Below are 21,743 nucleotides of genomic sequence, written 5' to 3' on the forward strand. Positions count from 1 at the left end.
GTTCCACTGGACACGCTTGTTTACAGTCGTTGAATCAACACAAAACATGTTTTGACTGATTTCTGCAATCAACAGGTGTTAGAGATTTGGGTGGCGCTTTTTTGCTCATGCAGTTTATTATTTTGTTTGATCATTTTGGCAACTGCTGTCACCAACCGAAAGTGAGTGATAAGAAGTCACGCAAAGGAACCCTAATGGATAAAAAAAATCTTGTCTCGTGTTTGGTCGACCCCTGCTTTTTTAGATGAAAACTTCCTTGAAAATCTTTACCTATACTCAAGTATATACAGTAAATTATGAAACTGAGCTTGTGAGCTAGTAACAACTGAGCGAACCTAAACTTAGAATGTCACATGTCAGCAAAATGAGTTTTACAAGCATGTAAACCTCATTTGCTGGCTTGGCAGTAGCTGAAATGTACTTGCTGAGTTAAAGCACTTGCTTAGTTGTTGCGTGCCGATTGCCGAGTGATCCCACAATCGCCTGTATGTAGACTATTTGTCTGTTTTTTGTTTTTTTCTATATATATAGGACAGGTTAACATTTTAAAAAGTTTTGGTTGAGATTTAAACTGATAAAGTTTTGCACCCATTATATCTTACATGGTCATTCCCCTAACCACGAATTTTTTTTCTAAAACACGAAATATTTTTCATCACCCACTCTTTAATTCTGAAGATATTTTTTTTGGTGGTAATCCACTTCTAGCTACTTGCGTCTACCTTACAAAACAATTTATTTCAGGCGAAAACTCCATCGACTTCGGAAATACGGAAGAAGATCGTGAATTGGGAGCAGGATTTTCGTGGAAGGGGAAAAATCCTTAATGCGTAAATGCGCAATTGGGGAAATTCGTCGATACAACAAATCTTTCAATTGCACTTTATTTTGAAATAAATTTGCTTCCATTTGACATGGTTAGCTCCTACATACCTACTGATTATTTTCACATAGTTTCATCCGAAAAAAAAAAACAAACCTTGGCGTAATGGATCCCGAAAACGATGTTGATCTATAGGAAAATATGTATAAATTACCGCGGATCCGCAATTTTCCTAATTCTTAATTTTTTATTGAAAAAATATCAATCCAAACATTTTAAAGACTTGAGAACACAATAGCAGTGATGACATTACTCATCAATTGATTGATTGAATCTTTATTCGAGACGTACTATGGCAGCATAGTTAGTGCATTGCCATTTGTTGCCTTTAACTCTTTCGCAGCCACGGACGTATATACACGTCTTGGAATTTTTGCCATGATGACCAAGGTCGTATCCATACGTCCAAGGTAAAAAGGTGTTTCAGGCAAAACAATGCAAAATTTTTTGATCAAAAAGACTGTAAATTACCTAAACTTTTTTGCTTAAAATTTTCCAAATTTGTCCATATTCATTCTGCTGTATCTCCTAAAGCATTGCGCGCAGAAACGAAGTAAAATTTTTCTCATATGCAGATTGCAGAATTGTTTTCGCATTGTATTAAAGTATATATATTTTCATATTATTGCATCATGCTTGGGTAGCAAAGATTATTTTGAAGTATACTTTTCTGCCAATTTTTAATTTTTTTAGTTTGGAAAGTTGCTAATTGTACATTGAATGTTTTTAATTTTATGGCAAAGCTTTGCATCTTCGGGTAGCTAAAAATGTATGCTTTCATTTCATGTCAAGATTGTGCATCTACGTCGTTCATATGAGATGTTATTACGGCGTAAATACAAAAGATTTTTGTGAAAAATGTCTGGTTATTTAGATTAAACGTCTCGACCTCGGTGGTTCCGAAAAAGTTAAGAGGCAGCATGGATGCAACAAATATTATATACGTCACATGCTGGGAAAATGGAGATGTCCGGATTTAAATGATCCGGGACATTTTGCATATTTCAAACATGTACTATGTTCCTGTTATTGACAAATAAACCATTGATTGATGGACATTTGTAAATTTGCCTCCGGCTCTGGACACCCCCACACTAGCCTGTATAATTACATGTTTAAATAAGCTTCTACATTCTCTAATGCATATATCTGAATTATATCTGCAATCTGCATCCTAGGCAAAGGCTACTCTTCATTACACTTCCTTACCTTTTTCATGACCCGATCAAAACGGGTATAGTAAAAGCATGGCCGCTCTTACGCAGTAGCGAAATTGCTCGAAACATGACATCAACTATCGCCATCTAGCGGTTGCTGTTTTGAACTTTTATTTGCTGCATGGTGGTAAAGTATTCTTTTTCGATTTTATTGATGTTTCAATGGTCATTCTAGGTTCACCAGAAGAGATTTAACAGCAAAGTTAGTGCAGACGGTCAGAAAGTTTTCAATTTTATTAGGGACAGGGTTTTGGGACTAGGTCAAACATTTGCTGAAATCTGAAAAGCGGTTTTGGTCTAATTTTTAGTGCAGAAATAGGGATAGCAATCTTCTTGCCTGTGCCATTTCAGTTTTTGAGTTTGAACAAATATTAGCCTGTTTATTTTGAAATTCGTGTTTCGGGTTATTTTACCAAAAATTTGCGGTTAGGGGAATGACTATACGGTACTTGTACATAATGCTGAAAAACTTGTATTTTTAGGTTGTACAAATTTTATTGTGGTTTTCAGTGTATATAAACAAATGTAATGTTAAAAGTTTATCATGCTTGATTACCATCATCAAATGTCTATTACCTTCTGTGGATTCCGATTTTGGGTTGCTTTAAGCTAAAAGTATTTTGTGAGGTACCGTATGATTAATTTGACGGCTTCGGCCAGATTTATTGATTTTTATTGAACTTCTTTATTATACATTAATGTTAGTTGTAAAATAGCATATGTATAATTATATATTGTACAATTGATGTATGTCAAATAGACAAATTAATATATTTATATCATAATTTGGATTACTTGATGGATGATAATGTTCATGTGTTCTTGAATTTTGTACCAGTATAGTGTTGAAAATCGTGGCAGAACACCAGTTTAAAATTTAGGCTTGCAGGTTTTGATTTTAATTTTATGTAACCATCTATTTAGAATAGAATTTTATGCATGTTGATAATATCGGAGTTTGCTTTATTTGTTCGTTTTACGTATTTTCAAATTTTCGTTTTTACATGTGCTAGCTGAAGATGCTATTACTATAGCGAAATCGATTCTTATTTAATAAATAACACTAAGAGGTTAGATTGTTGTGCAAATGCCAGCATTTGATGAATGCAAAATAGCAGTACCATAATTCCAAAGTTCTTGTTTTAGTTCAATTATGTCTGGAAAGAAGAGCTACCGGTACAACAATCGTAGTGTTGTTACCCATAAGCACTGAGCAGGGGCTGGTGCATATCTATTTGATACATATTGTTCTACTCTATATGCAATTATCAAACTTTTAAAAACTGCACCTAGAGATGTTTCATTTTTGTAGTCTTTAATGGCAAGAATTGTGTTGGGTAGCTATATTTCTTTGTATATATACTAACAGTTTACATGTGTTGGTATTTGTTACTTCACTTTTTCGACACTCTGATATGCAGGTTTTTAATATGCAAATCTGCGAAGAAGCCAATAAGACTATTTGCATGATGGAAATATTAATTTTTGACAAATGAAAAATATTGGCACAAGGAAAAGTATCCTAAGTAGAAATTACTTAGTTTTAAATAGTCTCTGATTTAACTGTGTGAACAGTGAACACTGAACAGTTTTCAATTTTTTTGTTGTTTTAGCAATGGCAGATGGATCACCACCATCGAAAAGACAAAAGAAATCAGGTAAATGTTGGTCAAAGCTTGCATTTGTTGTTTGAAGCACAGGCCTCGAAATTCACGGCAGACATGTTCGCCGTCACAGCATGTGATGTCCGCGGGAAGTTCCATCTAGATCGGTCATATTTGTCCGCCGAGAAATAACACAGAAACTAGCGATACAAATCGTCATTGCTTAGCACGAACAATTGTTGCGAAAATATAATTTCTCGCGCATCTAGAAAATGTGAATACTGTATCCCTTAGTTTCCATTTAAGCAGGAAAACTTTTGATTTTTACCTTGCTTCAACGATTGATGACACTGAATCGGCGTAACAAAGGTGAATTTTTCGCTATGAATCGATGGGGGTACCAGTACTTTTACACTAATCATGCGCAACTTAGTGCAAGTTTTACGTCACAATGTCTGGCTTTGATCTCTGAGTAATATTGATAAGGCAAGGTTGGTTACAAAATTAGATTATACGAGTAGGCTATTACAGCAAGATGCAGCAAAATTTGTTAAGTTTTGGTATTACAGTAAGATAGAAAAGGCCCAGGGAAAATTCACTTTCGCTCACATGACACGCAAAAATAAACCTAAAGAAAATTCCTGTGAAACTTTGCACAGCAAAAAATAGTATAGTTAGTGTAGTGTAGAAGTTTTTTGATTCGTGCCCAGAGCATTGCGACGCAAGAAGCCACAGGACCTCGTTCGATGGAAAGTAATCAGTTGTGTGGCGTATTAAGCAGCTACACGGTGCTTTGATTCTTCAAGCGTACGTCGTTGGTCTGATGAAAGCCTTGCAGAGTGACTTTGCTGAAATTTGAAAAGCCTTCTCAACCGTAGCTATAGTTCTCAAATAGCGGAGAATTATCAAAATAAAGTGATTAAGCATGACGATCAATGCTAAAACTCGTGTGTCCGCCGTGAGCCTTAATTTGTCCGCCAAGATAGTTGCTCAGATCGGACACAATTGTCCGAATGTCCGTCGTCAACAAAAACGAATTTTGAGGCCTGGAAGCATCTTTCATGTTTTCTTGATTGTATAATTAATTATATATGCTCAATTTTATAGACAAATAAAACATAACAACCAGACGGTATGTAACATTATAATATAATTATTATATTATAATATCATGAAAATAAACTTAAAAAATGCAAACTTTGCGGCCATACTCATGTTAGTCCTTTTCAAGTAACCAACAGACTGAGACCGATGTTCATAATATTTATAGGTTTTCATTTTTCGTAATGGTAGTAGGCTTTCTCCCACACATCTAACACTTGCTCTTTCTATTTCTTGGTTGAACACACTTACATACTGAACAAGTTCTATTTAAATAATCGCATGTGTTAAAATATTAGGGTGATGCAAAAAAATCACTTTCAAAAGTCTGTCGAGATACCATCTCAAGTGATTATTTTTGACAAAAAAACATTGTACAAAAAGTTTTGAGTAAAATAAATAGTATTTAAAGGTGGCATGCCGGCACGGCATTTCAATATTTTTAATTTTCCCAAACTTTTACGAGGCTTAAGAAATGCTTACTTAATACTCCATGCCAATTACCGTATTACTTATGAACCATAAGGCGCAATTTAAATCCTTTTTTTTCTTCATAAATTGATCATGCGCCTTATAAGCCGGTGTGCCTTATGTATGAACAAAAAACTAATCCAAGCAATTTATTGACAATGTGCCTTATAATCGGATGCACTTTATGGTATATAAAATACGGTAACTATAGTCAATAGTCAGTCAGGGCTGTAAAAAACCCAAGTTTTTTAATAAAATCCAGTCCGCATGGGGTTTTTGTGGACAAAAATGGGTTTTATCACGTAAAAATAACCGAAAACAAAATGTTTTGCTTAGAGATGTACCGATATCGATATCCCTTTTTTAGGCCGATACCGGTATTTTGGCCGATACTTTGGTGTTAAAAAAAGAAGCAATTTTGGAATTTGCAAGTAATTATATCAAATGCTAAGTTTTACCTTATTTGCATAAAACTTTTCAAAAAAGCTTTGAATTGGCATATTATACCAATTCAAAGCTTTTTTTAATAATTTTATACAAATAAGGTGAAACTTAAAGCACAAGGCCACAAGATCAAAAGTAAAACCACAAGATCTTGTGCTAAAACACAAGCCGTGGCACCACCGCGACTGACACAGTGACAAATTAGTATAAAACTAAAAAATTCCCAAAATTCAAAATTAGTTGTGTTCAAGTTTGGCGCTTACAATAAGTAAATTCCAAAATACGCCACAAAACTAACCAACTTTGGAAATTTATAGAGCAGCAATGGGAACTTCAAATGGGCAACATTAGGTGCCAAAGGGGCAATATTACGTCATTATGAGTGACAATGGACGGATTTGGAAGTCCTTGGCACTTGAAGATTCAAGAATCCAATCCCAACTCAATCTTTTGTCATGATAGTAGATTTTAGTAATGAAAGGCCATCGTGATTGAGGACTGGGGTATAAGGGAAGAAACATTACATCATAATTGGGGTTTCTGAAAAATTAATGAAGGGTTTGTGCAAACTCTCCAAATAGGCTATCATAATAAGATGTAAAATGTAAACCAAGTCATTTGTGTAGTCGTACAAAACCTATTCGACAAGTAATGTGCAACCTAAGGGCGGTAGGCATTTTAACATACTGATATCCCATTGAACCACGAACCATCACCCAATCAGAAGCTACGCTGTTCATGATATCATCAAGGTTGCGTTTCTCGGAACAAAGGAAAAATGCAACTTCCCACCACTGCTATTGCTCTTGTTTGTTGTGTAATTAACAAAAAAAGCAACTCTGGCTGAATGCTGAAATGGTCACAATTGGACGGACATTAGGACAACCTAACATACTTATGAATGTAACATTTTGTTATTTTGAAACAGATATCTTTAATTTGGAAAATGAACTTCCTGAAGAATTGCTTGATGGTTCAGCATTGCAAACGGGAATCGTAAATGGACCAACTGCGGGGAAAACGTCCAGTAGTAATGTGCAGTCACAGCATGCTCCACCAAGCAGTGGTAGTGGTAGTAACTCGATCATGCCTGCTCCTGCTCCAATAACATCACAGCCACCTATTCCTCACAACAAACAGCTCACTCAACTTTTGCAATCTGGCCGCAATTCTCCTAAATATGCTGGAAGCACACCTTCACCTGGAAATGCGGGCACTAATAGCCCTCATCCTCCCAGGCAGATATCTCAGCCAAGCCCTGCTTCAATGCCATTGCAGAGTCCAAATTCAGGAAACATCATCAACAACATCAAATCACCTGTGAATTCGGCTGCAGCAATGTCACGTCCTGGCAGTATGCGCACAACCCCATCCCCCCGTGTTCAATCTTCACTGGCTTTGTCTGCTGCAAGTTCACCATTGGTTCATACTTGCTTGCCTGGAACTGGTACCTTTAACAGAAACTTAGTAACTTCCCAGCAAACTAATTTAGCCAACAACAGCAATCAATCTTTACCAAATCTAGTTCAACAATCACAAGGAATTTCAAACGGACCTGTCCGTTCCCAAATGCAAGTAATGTCCAGCATGAATGTTGTACAAAGAATGTCCTCAAGTCTCGCCAATGTTGGCAACATGCAAGGAAATATCACCAGAATCCCAAATCCGAATGCTAGTGGATCAAAGGTAACAAATACATTGATTTTCTTTGATACAATAAGATTATGAAATTCATTTATCAATGCATTATACTCGTACTTTAAAGTGGTTACTAGTTAGTTAAGTTGTATGGCTCCAGTGTAGATACAAGAAAAAAAGTTGAGTTAGAAAAACAACCAGCATTTTGCTTTTATGTAATGGTAATTTGCATGCATTAAAATAAAGTGTGTAACTGTGCATATGTATATGTTGTACCCACAAACTCTAGCGGAGTTCACAGTATTGATGTGTAGGTTTGTAGGGTCTGCTACTATTCGACTAGTTCTCTATTTGGCTACGGTCCGATTCGGCTACTTCCCTATTCGGCTACAGTATTTTCTGCCATGATAAAGTAACTTCAACTGAGAGTCTAACGAAGGAAGTAACCAAAGGAAATCCAGGTCATGTAACGCCGAAACCCAGGTTTATTCTAAATTGCCACTTAGGTTTTAACTTCATCTTTTATGTCAAACGCTATTTGGCAACTGTCTTTTTTTTGTTGACACGTTTTCGCTGAGACTATCTCATTAGTCACTAACCTCTATTGTTAATCATGAAAAATGTTGTTTTGATGTAAACACTTAGTTTGAACGAACCCAGACAACAAAATTCGTCATTTTTACATTGATTCAACGTCTGCGTTGAATCAATGTAAAAACGACGGATTTTGCCGTCTAGGAAGGCACTCAAAGGTAAACACTGGATAACATGCAAGAATGCAAAAGAAATGATATTGTGGAATAAAATACAAAATTCTCTAAATAAACAGAAGAATCTAAGTTTGTATACAGACGATGACGTAGGATACATGTCGATTTATGTGAGCAAACATTTCAATTTAATAGTTTAAACATTTTGCGCTAAATTTCATTTCAATTTATTTAAATTCTTTGTCGGAATGCAAAAGAAACGATATTGTGGAATAAAATACAAAATACAATTCAAAACTGTAGCCGAATAGGGAACTAGCTGAATCGGACTGTAGCCGAATAGGAAACTAGCGGAATCGGACAAGCTGAATCGGACTAGCCGAATAGTAGCAGACCCCACAAATTTTGGGCGATGTTGTCAGCCTGGGCAAAGTTGTACTGTTTAACGGTACCGGTATATTTTGTGCGGTTTTGAGTTACTTTTGTTTTATTGTTACCATTCAAATAACGGACTAGATTTTAACAGTTGTGTTAAAAATCTAAAAAGCGTCTGGCAACGCAGGTAATTGAGAAAAAGTTGTCATTTTTTTAATGTAAAATTAGGAGTTTTGCAGTGATTTGAGAATCAGTGATCACACTTTGGCAAATTGGATTCTCAAAACTATCATTTTAAAGGAAATATAAAGCACAGTAACGTTAGCTTAGAATTCAAAATCAAAATTACATCGGCCTTCAATCAGGCCTCCAGTTCGCACCTTGTCAAGGCCTGTGTTTATAGATCGTTATGGTTGGTACTATTCAATAAGAAAGTTGAGTATATACCTTACCTAGTTTAACATCTTATTGAATTGATTGCTACATTCTAATGTGAGATAAGATTTCTTCTACAGTATTATGTCAGATTTTTGAAGTGTTATCAGAAAAAATAATGACAGTTGCAAAAATTGTGTTGCATTCAGCATTTATCAGTTTGTAACAATCAATCACCATATTTCTATTTTCCCATCCCAAGACAGACCTCGAGTTACGTCCATTACTCAATCTAATGCATTGGTGGAAAAAAACTATGACTTAAATTTCAAAACAAGTTCTTGTTATCCCACGAAAATGAGTAGGCTAGGGTAAAAATGTAACACTTAATTTGAATTTATTACCTCCTCAAAACACCTCGGACTCAAAACAAAATCATAGAACTGCTATATTTTAAGAATATTTTGGTTTTACCAGTATATCTACACAGCCATTTATGCTTTTCCGGCTGAGTGAGTCATGGTAAAGAGTTTAATCTTTTGCAATTCAGGCATACAAAGTGCGAGGTGTTATTAAATTCAGTACACCAATCAATGATTGTCATCATTTGTCATTTTAGTTAATCACTTTGTTATTTTCTTTTGTAGGTATCTATGGCGTTTTCTCGTCAAGGGAACATACGCATGCAGGTTCCATTGAACAATGATAATGCAGCAAGCAACGGACACTTCAACGTGTTTAACAACAACAATGTGATGATAAGATCTCAGGGTCAGTCAGTGCAGCTCCAAGGAATGATGGATAACAATGCAAACCGATTTGAGCAGTCGCAGCAGCAGCAGAGGCAGATGGTCTATGCTCAGAACAAATCAATGCCTTCCCAGCAATTTGGTGGAATGCAACAGATAGTGGCCACGCCGTCTAATCAAAACAATATGGTTAGTATTTTGTTATTGAGTCAACATCACTTAAATTGAAGCACATCAAGACCAAGCCAAACTGGTCCGATTAAGTGGGGAGAACAAATTTCACTTACTTTTGCATGTTTTTACGTCTCTGTTTTGCTGCCGTTCTTCCATCTAGTACAGTGGTTCTCAACGGGGGCGGTACCGCCCCGGGGGGGAGGCGTTTTGGTTTTGCAGGAAGGGCAGTATGATTACCTCGGCTTAAGGTGGGCGGTATGATTACCTCGGTTTAAGGTGGGCGGTATGATTACCTCGGCTTAAAGGGGCGTTTTGATTATTAGGGGGCATTCTGGTTTAACCTATCTACCGACCAGCGTAACGATTTCGTCACATCATTGTTTGGATAATCTACATTACATGCTCGCACAATAGCCAAAGAATTTCTCTTATCGTACACCATCGTCGTATTTGATTGACCAACCATTTTGTTTACAAACGCTATCTATTTAAAATTTTAATTCAGTAATTTTTCAGTATATCACAAAATCTGGTGAGTTTCATTATGACGTAACCACTACTACCTATACTGTTTTCATGCTCGCAAATGTATATTTGCTTTTCGAAAATAATCGTTTTTGTTTGGGGGCGGTAAAATTTCGCCAGTTTAGAAAGGGAGCTTTGGGCCGAAAAAGGTTGAGAAACACTGATCTAGTATATACAGCTTGTACTCATGTTTCTCTGTGTTGCATTTGTGTAAGATAAAGTAACATGAACTAAAAACTAACACTATCCACAACCAAAGCAAAATGTTGTAAAGAACCGTGGTACTCATCGAAAAAGTGCATCCAGGGTCGACTTTCCTTTGACGATATCATCATTCATGGGTTGTATTGTGGTTGGTTTCAATTTCATTTTAAACAAAATTATACAAAATGTGTATGTATGATTTCTAGCTAACAATTTTGTCTTTGACTTTAATAATTTGTATTAACTTTCAACTTTTAGGCTACTTTTGAACTTGTTTCAGCTTACAAATAGACATGTGTGTTATTTATTGTTTAATACAAACCATAACAACCTATATAAGTCGTATGTTGTTGTTTAAACAAAAGCACTTAATTACCTGACATCACAGCGTGGGCACGTACCTGGTACACATTGCGACCTGCATGTATTGTAGAGGCCTACATGTTAGTGACCCTGAATTCAGTTGTATGATCTGGATTTGTTGTGTTCTAATTTTGTTTACAATGACTTCAATTATAATTATATGCAGGATAGCCATACCATCCTTATTTCTAAGATTTTTTTTTTAAGAGCAATGTCGTAAAAAAAAAAATTGTTCTTATTCCTAAGAAATATCCTTGTTTTTGACTTGAGTCCTTATTCTCAACAATTAGTGAACAGATTTAGTGAAATAACAGTCAAATCCCCTCTAGAAGTAAAGGTAAATCTAGACCTGAGTTACTTTGAGTTACACAAAGTAGTTTTCACTAACAAGGAGTTGCTTGAACACATTGGTTCTGGCACAGATTATGGCTTGACACGCCATTGACTTGAAAAACAAGTTTTGAAGTTATTTTAAATGAGGTTGTTTTTTTTGAGTAATGTTAATTAATCAAAGTAAATTGCCTGTCATCTGTGTCTTATACATTGCTGTTGCAGATTTCGGGACAACCCAGTGTGACCAACATAGGCATGCCTCAAGCACAACCAAATTCAAACAACCAAATTTTAATTCAACAACGTCCAATGCAGAACAGTAATATGCAAGTAAGCAACACTTAATTCATCTGTGTATTACATCTACATGTCATATACCATAAATGGTATTATTACCACAAAAGACTGATCAATGCTAAGGAGAGCCACCAAGTAAATGAAATCACTATCATGAAAGTAACAAACACCCTTTGTGGAATCATCAGAAGGTATTCACATATAATATACAATATAACTGCGTAATATACCATACCGGTATACATATTATAGCAAAGACGGTGTTCCACTGTCTACAGATTTATGTATATATGCAGAGTAGGGTGGAGTGAAAATAACTTTTTTGCGAAATTCAAAAACATAGCCCCCTAAAAAGTTGCTTTTGTTCATGAAAAACACATTTGTAAAAAAAGAAAATAAAAAAAATAATGCTTTGAAGAAGCTCAATCCACAAATCAAAGATGGCCGCCAACTTTGCTTGAAAATACAGTAAATTCACCATAACTTTGCCAATATGAAGAAGGGGTGTTCTTCCCGGCCATCAGCACAAGGCTGATCACTCGCTAGTACAGCGAGCAGCAGTAACGCTTCGCTAACCATAACGGTGTAGCTTCCACGCTAGCCATTAAGACGGTCTCCAATAAACGATAAGTTTCTGGGCAGCCGATTGTAGCATCGAATAGACAGCGATAGACATGTGTTTCGCCCATGAGGCTGGGCTCATCAGTATCGCACCGTATTCTTGCCACTTGGATAATCAAGTGGCAAGTGGCATTACCCAAGTGGCAAGAATACGGTGCGATACTGATGAGCCCAGCCTCATGGGCGAAACACGTGTCTATCGCTGTCTATTCGATGCTACAATCGGCTGCCCAGAAACTTTGCCAAGACTTGCCCAATTTTCATCATATTTCAACAAGCTTTCCTCGTTCATGTCATAAAACACTAGAAATACATATGATGACAGCGTGAGCAAATTATGACGTCACTAAATCCAATATGGCTGCCAAATTATGTTTTTTTTGCATTTTTTCCATTTCTGCTATTTCTTTCATTTTTTTATAGTTATATAGCTTTTTCCTGCTTGAGTCTATTAATATGGACAGTTGGACATGACTGTAGTTCTCCCTTCATTTTAGACGAAATGCATATATAAATACTATTTTTATATTGCATAATATTAAATGCATATATTATTTATACAGTACAATAATCAACTTTTTTTTTATCACTTCAGAGATAATATGGCAGTATAAAATGCATTCTGTGTTATCCTTGGTGCATCAGCTGAGGTGACAGAGAATATGCTTCCGACGTATCAAGATATAATAAAATTCTACAATTTCACTCAGCAGAGAATGAAGAATGAATTGAGGACGAACCGCCCACATAAAGAAATATCAGGAGTAGTACTAAACAAGGTAGCAGAATTGTGGCACAAGGCATCAATCCCTATTGTGACGTATCTTAGGATGGAGCAAATGATGGACTCAATCTACAAGGAATACAGGCTTATTCTGAAGAACTATAAGCGAGATAAAGACAAAGATAGTTGCAAAGAAAAACTTTGCAAGTTCAAGGAGAAACTGACCATCTATTTGACGTTTCGGCTTGCAAGTGTGCTAACTTGTATAACTGCAAGTGTGAAAAAGGGTGTAAATTGCCTAATGTCGAAAAGGAATTTCTGATAGATCAAAGAAATGTCAGGCAAATGATTATTGGTAGTATTGATAAAGCAGAAATACAAAAGCTAGAAAAAAGAAACAAAAGGAGAACATTGTTAAAGTATTGTGAAATGACCCCAAGAAATTGTGCAACTCAGTCGTCTGCATCATCTCCGGCTTATCATAGTGACAGTAACAGTGACACAGAATGTCCTAACGATAGTGGTACATTATAGATGCTTCCTGTCCAAAGAAGAGAAAGGTCTTCCCCAAATCTTTGCAAACAATGGCAACCATTTGTGACAAATATGGAGTCTCAGATAGGCCAGCAGCAGCCATAGCGAGTTCTGTTCTTGCTGATGTTCAAGGCGGCAACTCCTTGGTGATCGACAGAAGCAAAGTTTGCAGGGAAAGGATGAAGAAACGCACAGCTTTGTCAGGTGAAGCCAGCACAAAGATTACAGGTTTATATTTTGATGGCCGAAAAGATAAGACAATGTTTATGCAAAAGATATTGATGGCAAATTTCACCGTAAAATAATATCAGAGGAACACATAACAATTATAGCAGAACCAGGATCATCTTACTTCGGGCATGTTTGTGCAAGTACCGGGACAGGGGCTGAGATAGCTTCAAAGTTGTTAGATTATTTAGAAAAAAGGGGGGTAGATACAAATGCACTCAATGTAATTGGTATTGATGGAACAGTCATCAATACTGGTGTAAAGAAGAGAGTCATTCGATTAATTGAGGAGTCACTAGGTAGACCATTACAGTGGTATATCTGCCTGTTGCATGCAAATGAGATTCCTCTCAGGTATCTTTTTCAGAAGGTAGATGGTCCAACTACTGGCCCCCATGGATTTGCAGGACCAATCGGCAAAGCCGTTCATACCTGTGACCGTCAACCACTGGTAAATTTTGACAAAATACCTTAGGATTTAGAGCACATGCTGCAACCCAAAGACTCTAGCACCGATCAGAAGTATCTGTTTGCAATCTGTCTGGCTATTAGCAAAGGTTGTTGCTCCTTGGACCTTTCACTCAAATGCCCTGGTACAATTAATCAAGCAAGATGGCTGACTTTAGCAAATCGCATATTGCGGTTGTATATTTCAACAGAAGCACCCTCCATAGAATTGAAGACTGTTGTCACCTTTATTTTGAAAGTGTAGGCTATGCACCGATGTGGTTCTCTATTAAAAAGGCATCTTTGTGCACAGATGAAGCAAAACATGTCTACAACATGGTAGACAAGGCCAGATACCTTGAGGATGAGCTTAAGGAAGTTGTTATGAATGCTATCCAGAGAAATGCCTTTTTTGCGCACCCTGAAAACGTTCTGCTGGTAATGTTGGCAGACGACAACATCAGTATCAGAGAACTGGCTCTCAGGCGAATACTGAAGTCCAGAGAACGCAAGAGCAGCAGTACAGTGCGAGTTTTTAGAGTGCCAACCTTGAACCGTCACGCTAGGAATTATATAGAAATAATTGACTGACAGACCGAAGATATCACTGAACCTCCCCACACCAAGAACCTTAGCAATGAAGATTTGATTAATATGATCAAAACAAATCCATTCACGATGAGTCCTCTCACAGTTGAAAGTTTCCCCTGTCATAACCAGGCTGTGGAATGCCATGTTAAGCTTGTGACAGAGGCTTCAGGCTCCGTTTGTGGAGAAGATAACAGAGATAGTTTCATCAGGGCTCGATTAGAGAGCAGGCGCAAAATGCCAAAGTTTGACAGCAAGGCTGATTTCAAAGTTTAGAATTTCAGTTGAGGTTACATTGAACAGGTCATTCTAGGATGAAATTCATATCCCTTGGACTTCCCAGAATGCCCTTGGGTGACAAATGTATTCCATTCCCGGTTTGTCCCCTAAAACAGTCACATGTAGGCAGCGGCGCAACTAGAAAAAATCAAAGGGGGTCGGCAACGAGAGAGAAAACTAACAATTATTTGTAGAAGTTGGTATATCACAGTTAGATTGTTAGAATATTAGTCTAGTGTAATTTGACAGCGCAATGATCCAATTCTGTGACGTGCGAAGCGACCGTTTTCGCTCTGTCCGCGCTTGCTACTCTCTCAAAAAAGTTTCCCGCGCTTTCGAAAGTAGGCAGCAAATTGTTTGCTCTCCAAGCCCACATTTTAAAAAGTAGTCCACGCAAGCTTAGGGCCTGGATACACGTCAAGATTGTAAAGAAAATTTAATTGCCGTCTTTTTGATACCAAAATTATAAAATTGGTTTAAGAATGTGTGAAGTTGCGACCATACGAAGATTACAAATCAGACTAGCCTAAAGCCAGCTGCAGTTTCGTTTTGTGGGTTAATAAGGTTGCATCCTAAGTAGGGATGCCCAAAGTAGAATTTCAAATCCTTAAGATTCGAATCCATCCAGAATCGAATCTAAAAACCGCTTTTTATCGGGTAATTGGATTCGGAAATAATACGGAGAAAGGAAAAAAATAAAAATTGAAAAAATGCTCCGCGTCCACAAAACGCCTGCAAGTCACGTGCATCGTGCATGCCAATCCATTTCTGCATGTGATTAACAGAGGTCCCTTACGTGTGTGTGCGCGCGTGTGTTGTTTTGAGAGAACAAAGGCAAGCAGAAGAAAACGATTGAACCTGAGAATGAGAACTTGTTAAAATGATGGCTTTGCAAAGCTTCTTTTTCATGCCGTTGTAAGCGTAAAGCTGAGCCGGTTTCCCAAGCCATTTTGTTTTTATGACATCATATTGCGTGAATAAGTGACGGTCTGTTAATATTTTGTATTGCGGTTGATGCGACTTGAGCGTGAAACAAGTTTGGTATGCATAGGACGTAGCTTGAACGGACACATGTTAAGTAGTACGTAAGTCTCAGTCTAGTTAGTCGTCCCTCTTCTTGAAGTTGCAAATCTTAAAGGGGGCTGTCATGCCGACTAGACAGCCCCCCTAGTTGCGCCCCTGCATGTAGGACTGCCTCCACGTGGCGTGACCTGGAAACATTAATTCTACGGTACCGGCTTAACGGTAAACGTCCTATCCTACTCTGTTGCAATTATTAAAGGTATTTTTAATTTCTAGATGAATACTATACTAAATAAAGCTTCCATCTGTATTTACTATTATCAAGAGGAACAATCGTACCCACGACAGAAGACAGCATCATAGGCGCCGACTTTTCAAAAAACCTTGGGGGGGCGAGAAAGGTGATGACGTCATAAACATACCGCTGTTTTACTCCATTAAAATAGTCTTTGATTAAGCTTACTGTCTTGTTTATATTGAAACCTAGGTCGCCAACCGAATTTATTAGAACCGCTGCTTGAAACGATTAGTTTTACGCATGTAGTACGCCTTGTCGTAAAAATTTTGATATTGTTAGCTCATAATTGGAACAGTTGGAAAACAAGCCGATTCATTTCCTTTTCATGCGAGTGAATAACAACGACCAAGACAGTGAAGTTATCGAAATAAAATGCAAAAAATCATGATTTCAAGCAGACTGGAAACCCGCTATCGGTTTTATTAACATCGTTTCGCTCGTTTTGCTAATTACCTTCAAAGCGCTAACAACGGCGAAGTGTTTTCTGTTTTTTATCGAAAGTCTTTACAGTCTTTTATATGAGTATTACCTCAGTCTTTTATATACTCGAGTATAGGTCGAGATGTTTGCAAGTGACTGTCACCTCAAAAAGACAGGTTCAACTTATACACGGGACAAGCTATTGTCTCCAGCTCGGCAGTTTTCAAAATAAACGCATTTTTACTGCCGCAAAATCATTGCCAATGTAGATTACGGAGTTTGAAATGGCGTCGTCCTAAGTAAAAGTTTTGAATACGTTTATTTGCAGTGATTCGAACTTAATTTTCAAATTTAATGATTTCTTGTCAATTCTAAACTTTATGCACTTGTTGAGGAATATGCTAAGCTCACCAGACAAAACAGAAAGAGCTGTTTTAAGAGATCGATTTTTTTATTTTTGCGTGTAGGATATAATTGTTCTTATTACGTAACATGCGATGATCGTTGAAGTCGATGTCAAACCTTAGCGGCCACATAAAACAATGACGTCAGGTTAGCTCGGTGACAATAGTGGTAAGAGACGTCGTTAATGCAGGCAACATCTGCGACCAAGACCATTAAACACCTTTTCTTTTATCGGTTTTCGATTTAATTACACATTGCGTTCTGTTGAATCATAATTGATCTCACAGCGGGAAGACCTCGTTGAAAATAGCGCTTCTAATTTAGCTGGTTTACTTAATATTGCAGTGAGTAGTTACGTGACTATTCCAGCAGCGTAAGTCACTCTACCATCTACTTTGAAATTTCCATACCGTATGAGAAAGCCATGCGATCAGCTGCTGTTTGCGGTCAAGAGCAACGTAGGCTATTTTTCGCTTTCGGCATTCTTAAATTCCGTTTAAATGATCTAAATCTCTTTCGCAAAGTGTTTTATCTTTGAAACACCACTTGTAATAAGGCCTAACCATGTTTGTTGCCCCTCAACCATAAGTTTACGGGGGCGCCGCCCCCCGTCCCCCCCCCCCCGGAAGTCGGCGCGTATGGACAGCATAACCATGTTCTGTCAAACGTTGGAGCAAATCGAAAAAGAAGTGTGTAACATGGATAGGAAATGTGAAAAACTAAATTTGGCGGCCATATTGGATTTGGTGATGTCATAATTTTCTCACGCTGTCATCATATGTATTTGTAGTGTTTTATGACATGAACGAGGAAAGCTTGTTGAAATATGATGAAAATAGGGCAAGTATTGGCAAAGTTATGGTGAATTTACTGTATTTTCAAGCAAAGTTGTCGGCCATCCTTGATTTGTGGATTGAGCTTCATCAAGACATTATTTTTTTTATTTTTATTTTTTCACAAATGTGTTTTTCTTGAACAAAAGCAACTTTTTAGGAGGCTATGTTTTTGAATTTCGCGAAAAAGTTATTTTCACTCCACCTTAATGCAGAGGTGGGCAGTAGCATGCTAGTTTTGCGGCGCTGCTGCTTTTTTCGTAGCGGTAGGACTGCTACATTTTTGTTGGAGTAGCTGTGCTACTTTTTTCAATATAGCAGAGAGAGCTGAGAGGCTCTACATTTTGTTTAGTGATTTCCAATAAGTGAAAAAATGACAGTGCTGCTCCATTTAGCATCCAAGCAAGCCTTGATTTCTTGTGTAAATGGGCTATCTTGATTCACAGTGGATTTTCACATTGTAAGCTAGCTTGTTTCTACAAGATAGGCTTCTTGCTGACTTAGTTGAGATAAATAATGGTGCACCAGAGGCAACATTTTGACCAGATGCGGAAGGCATGATGTTCCAGCTAAATAATGGCAACTCTGGCCAGAGCTTCCAGGTTTCGGAAATATATAGCCTACTTTATAATACACAATGTTTCCACCAAGCGGTTGTTGACAGGGGGTCCAGAGAGTACATTACAATCCAGGGTAACTTTAGGGACCTGTAACCTTCCACAAGACTCAAGAAGTTGACAGAAACCACCTTGTAATTGTTGGAGATAGTGCATTTTTTGTAAAAGTGTCTGAATTTGCGTCTTGAGAGTTACATTGCTGCCATGCCAAAATCTCATTTGGTACCATGCCAGTTGGTACATCATTCTCAAAATATTGAAGATTTTTGTTTGATTTTCTCATATTCAGTCTTCCATAGGTATTAAATACTTTTAAGACCAATATTACAACCAACATGTGTAGCTGTATATTCTTTTGCATTACTGCAGTAGGCCTACCACAGTGATGCATAAGATTATTTAGATTTTTTTAAAGTCATAAACTTAACCACAGCCACACACAGTCAGTCAGTCATGCTTGCATTCACACCTTCGGCTCCAGGCTTGAGTCACTATCACTGGAGGCGCAGTTGAGAAAAGTGGCAAAAGCGGAGGTATTCTATCACTAGACATAATGAGGTTTGAGGATATTATTAGGGAGGCAGAGACAGCTACGGTATATTTTATATATATTGGTGTAACATAAGTACTTAAGTAGCAATGTACCGTACTGTATATTATTTTAAACGAAAATCTAATGATGTAACTGAAATTGTGCTGTAGTGTTTAAAAATGTTGTCTTGCTAATTGTTTTTGCAGCCTGGAGTGGGAGTGCAACAAATTGGCAGCCAGATCATGAACCGAATGCCTGCATCAGCTGGTGCTGGTAGTGCTGCTGTTGACCCGGAAAAACGGCGATTAATTCAGCATCAGTTGTTTCTGCTTCTTCATGCCCACAAATGTTTAAAGTCTGAGGTAAGTTTATTGCTGTTAGAAATTGTTTTAAACAACTATTTTAGCGAGATTAAGTGTTAAAGCTGAAGTGTATAATACAGGTGAGTTTATAGATTAAGATGTTAGTAAGTGAATTTGAACTGACCATAACAAGCTCAAGAATAACATGCGTTAATTAGGCTTTATTAAACTTAGAATTGACACATCCATAACACAGTTCTGAAAATAAGAAAGATAATAATATAAAACTAAATAACTTACAAACTAATCTGGTAGCCGCTCAAGAATTAAGTTAAGCTAGCTAAAACTAGCAGTTATAAGGACTGACAAATACACTATAGAACACTAGCGTTGTAGAACTAAGAAAGGAAGGCAAAGCGCTGAAGGCACAAACGCGGAGCACTGATTGAGTGTAAACCTACAAGCAGCGCAGTGCTCTATAGCACGAGTTAAATAAGTTACAAATTTGCCACATTCTACCCTGCCAAATTTTGTGAGAACAGATGCAGTTTGAACATAATTAATCGATTAATAAATTAAATAATCATTTAATTAACAACAGAGCATACAAAAGAATTCTCTTGATAAAGTTGTTATCATAGCGTTTGTGAACGTTTTGTGTTTAAGAATTTTCACACATTAACAGTCCCAATTTTAAAATGTCCACACGCATGTTAAAAAATGCAGTTCATTAAGCAGTCCATTCACCATATCTGTTAGGTGGTCTCCTTTGTCTGGCAGAACGTCTAGGTTTTCCTGGATCGCTTCTTCTGGTAGGTCAACGGTACCGGTAGGCTGGTGACTAAAAACTCAGCTACACAAAAACTCAATAACTACGCAAAAACCCAACAAAGTAAGCCATTCTGAAATTGCTTCCACAAATTAGTTCAAAGAAATGTAAATCACGTAAATTTTGCGCGATTTACGATTTGCAAAATTTATTGGTGTCTTTCTGTGTGTCTAAAACAAGTCCTTGGGGGTGTTAGTAGCCAGATGTCTTGGAAAACGATATAAATTTTTACAAATTTTATTATATTTTCAACAAAGGGCTCAACTTCGGAATCCAAACTTTGAAAATTTGGGGGGGCATGGCCTTTTGGGGAGCATAATGTCTTCAAAACAGGCTAACCATCTAGGAATTTTCGATGGACTTGCCAACGATGAGTAGACGAGACGAGCCATGAATAAAGGCTTTGCAACAATTCAAAAAGCTCAACGGCAGAACGGCATGTTTCTAGCCTACAGGACATTTAGGCTACCGATTAAATTAAATGAATGTGCTGTGCAAGGGACATAATGAGCTACACTACATTTCTCGCGCAGAAAAGCTTAAAGACCGTTATACTTGCCACTTAAATTGGCAGCATTATCATAACTTTGACCCGTAATCCGTACCATTTTCGGATATGAAAGTATCAAATAAATATGTTTTTTGTTAAAAAAAAACGAAGAAAAATTGAATAACTGGGGCTGGGCAGGGGTGCTGCAGCACCGCAGCACATATGGGTGAGCCGCCCTTGCTTGTTTGAGATACGAATTAAAGCAGTAATCTCCAGCTGTGCAACTAAAAAAATTAGTAGATTTTTTTCTTTGAGGTGGGGGCCCCCAAAAGTGGGGGCCCTGGGCTTCAGCCCAGTCTGCCCCCTTAATCCGGCACTGACTGGGAGGAATGTCTAACCCTAACCTTACAAGCGCTCGTGTGGCCTCGGCATTTTTATTGCCGACGCTAATGCGCCGCCGCCATTCATGCATCTGCATCGGCAATTGCCGACACTAATTTCGAAAACTGAAAAACTCTTTTCTTAATTAGAACAAAAATATCGAAAAGTATCGAAATATCAAGTATTTTTTCAAATATCGTATCGTTTTGTTTTTTTCAATATCGCCCAACACTAGGCTGATCAGTATTTAAGTTTTGTCCCAGTGTCAAAGAGTTTGTAACAGGACCTTGTTCTTGAACATTATCTTCACAGTTTTTATTTATTGGAGATAAGGACACGTTATTTGCAGCTGGTGGTGACTCTATAGTCGGAAACGGAACCAAGTCAGACATGGAGACTGTACTTTCTTTGCCATCTGGATACTGAATGCGAGCATATGTGGGGTTTGCGGACAGCAGAGTTACAGGGTTGCAAGTAGGGTCACTTTTGTTGCGTACAAATTTACGTAAAAGAACCGTACCCTTATCTAGAAGCCATGTAGGCATTGAAGTACCATACATAGCTCGCCGAGGAAACAAGAAGAACCTTTCGTGCGGAGTTTGATTAGTGGCAGTGCATAGTAATGATCTATCGGAATGTAGAGCGAGAGGTAGAACTTGTTCCCATTGTTCTTCTGGAATGTCATCACAGCGAAGAAGTAATTTCATAGTCTTCTATATCGTTTGATTA

The 21,743-nt window shown here is 37.5% G+C and overlaps 1 protein-coding gene across 4 annotated transcripts in view; it reads left to right on the forward strand.

Moving 5' to 3' along the window:
* The first annotated feature begins 1,167 nt into the window (after positions 1 to 1,167).
* Positions 1,168 to 21,743, forward strand: part of LOC145783244 (CREB-binding protein-like) — a 77,961-nt gene continuing 57,385 nt past the window's right edge. For 3 of the 4 annotated variants that reach the window (XM_082595057.1, XM_082595061.1, XM_082595060.1), the window contains exons 1-6: positions 1,168 to 2,727; positions 3,714 to 3,758; positions 6,649 to 7,406; positions 9,466 to 9,756; positions 11,389 to 11,496; positions 19,219 to 19,374. In XM_082595057.1, coding sequence (XP_082451183.1) covers positions 3,716 to 3,758; positions 6,649 to 7,406; positions 9,466 to 9,756; positions 11,389 to 11,496; positions 19,219 to 19,374 — 1,356 coding nt within the window. In that variant the 5' untranslated portion in view covers positions 1,168 to 2,727; positions 3,714 to 3,715. The remainder of the gene's footprint in view (positions 2,728 to 3,713; positions 3,759 to 6,648; positions 7,407 to 9,465; positions 9,757 to 11,388; positions 11,497 to 19,218; positions 19,375 to 21,743) is intronic. The other variant, XM_082595058.1, reaches the window with a different exon arrangement.

This window comes from Aplidium turbinatum, chromosome 14, assembly GCF_918807975.1.
Source record: "Aplidium turbinatum chromosome 14, kaAplTurb1.1, whole genome shotgun sequence".
Classification (NCBI taxonomy): domain Eukaryota; kingdom Metazoa; phylum Chordata; class Ascidiacea; order Aplousobranchia; family Polyclinidae; genus Aplidium; species Aplidium turbinatum.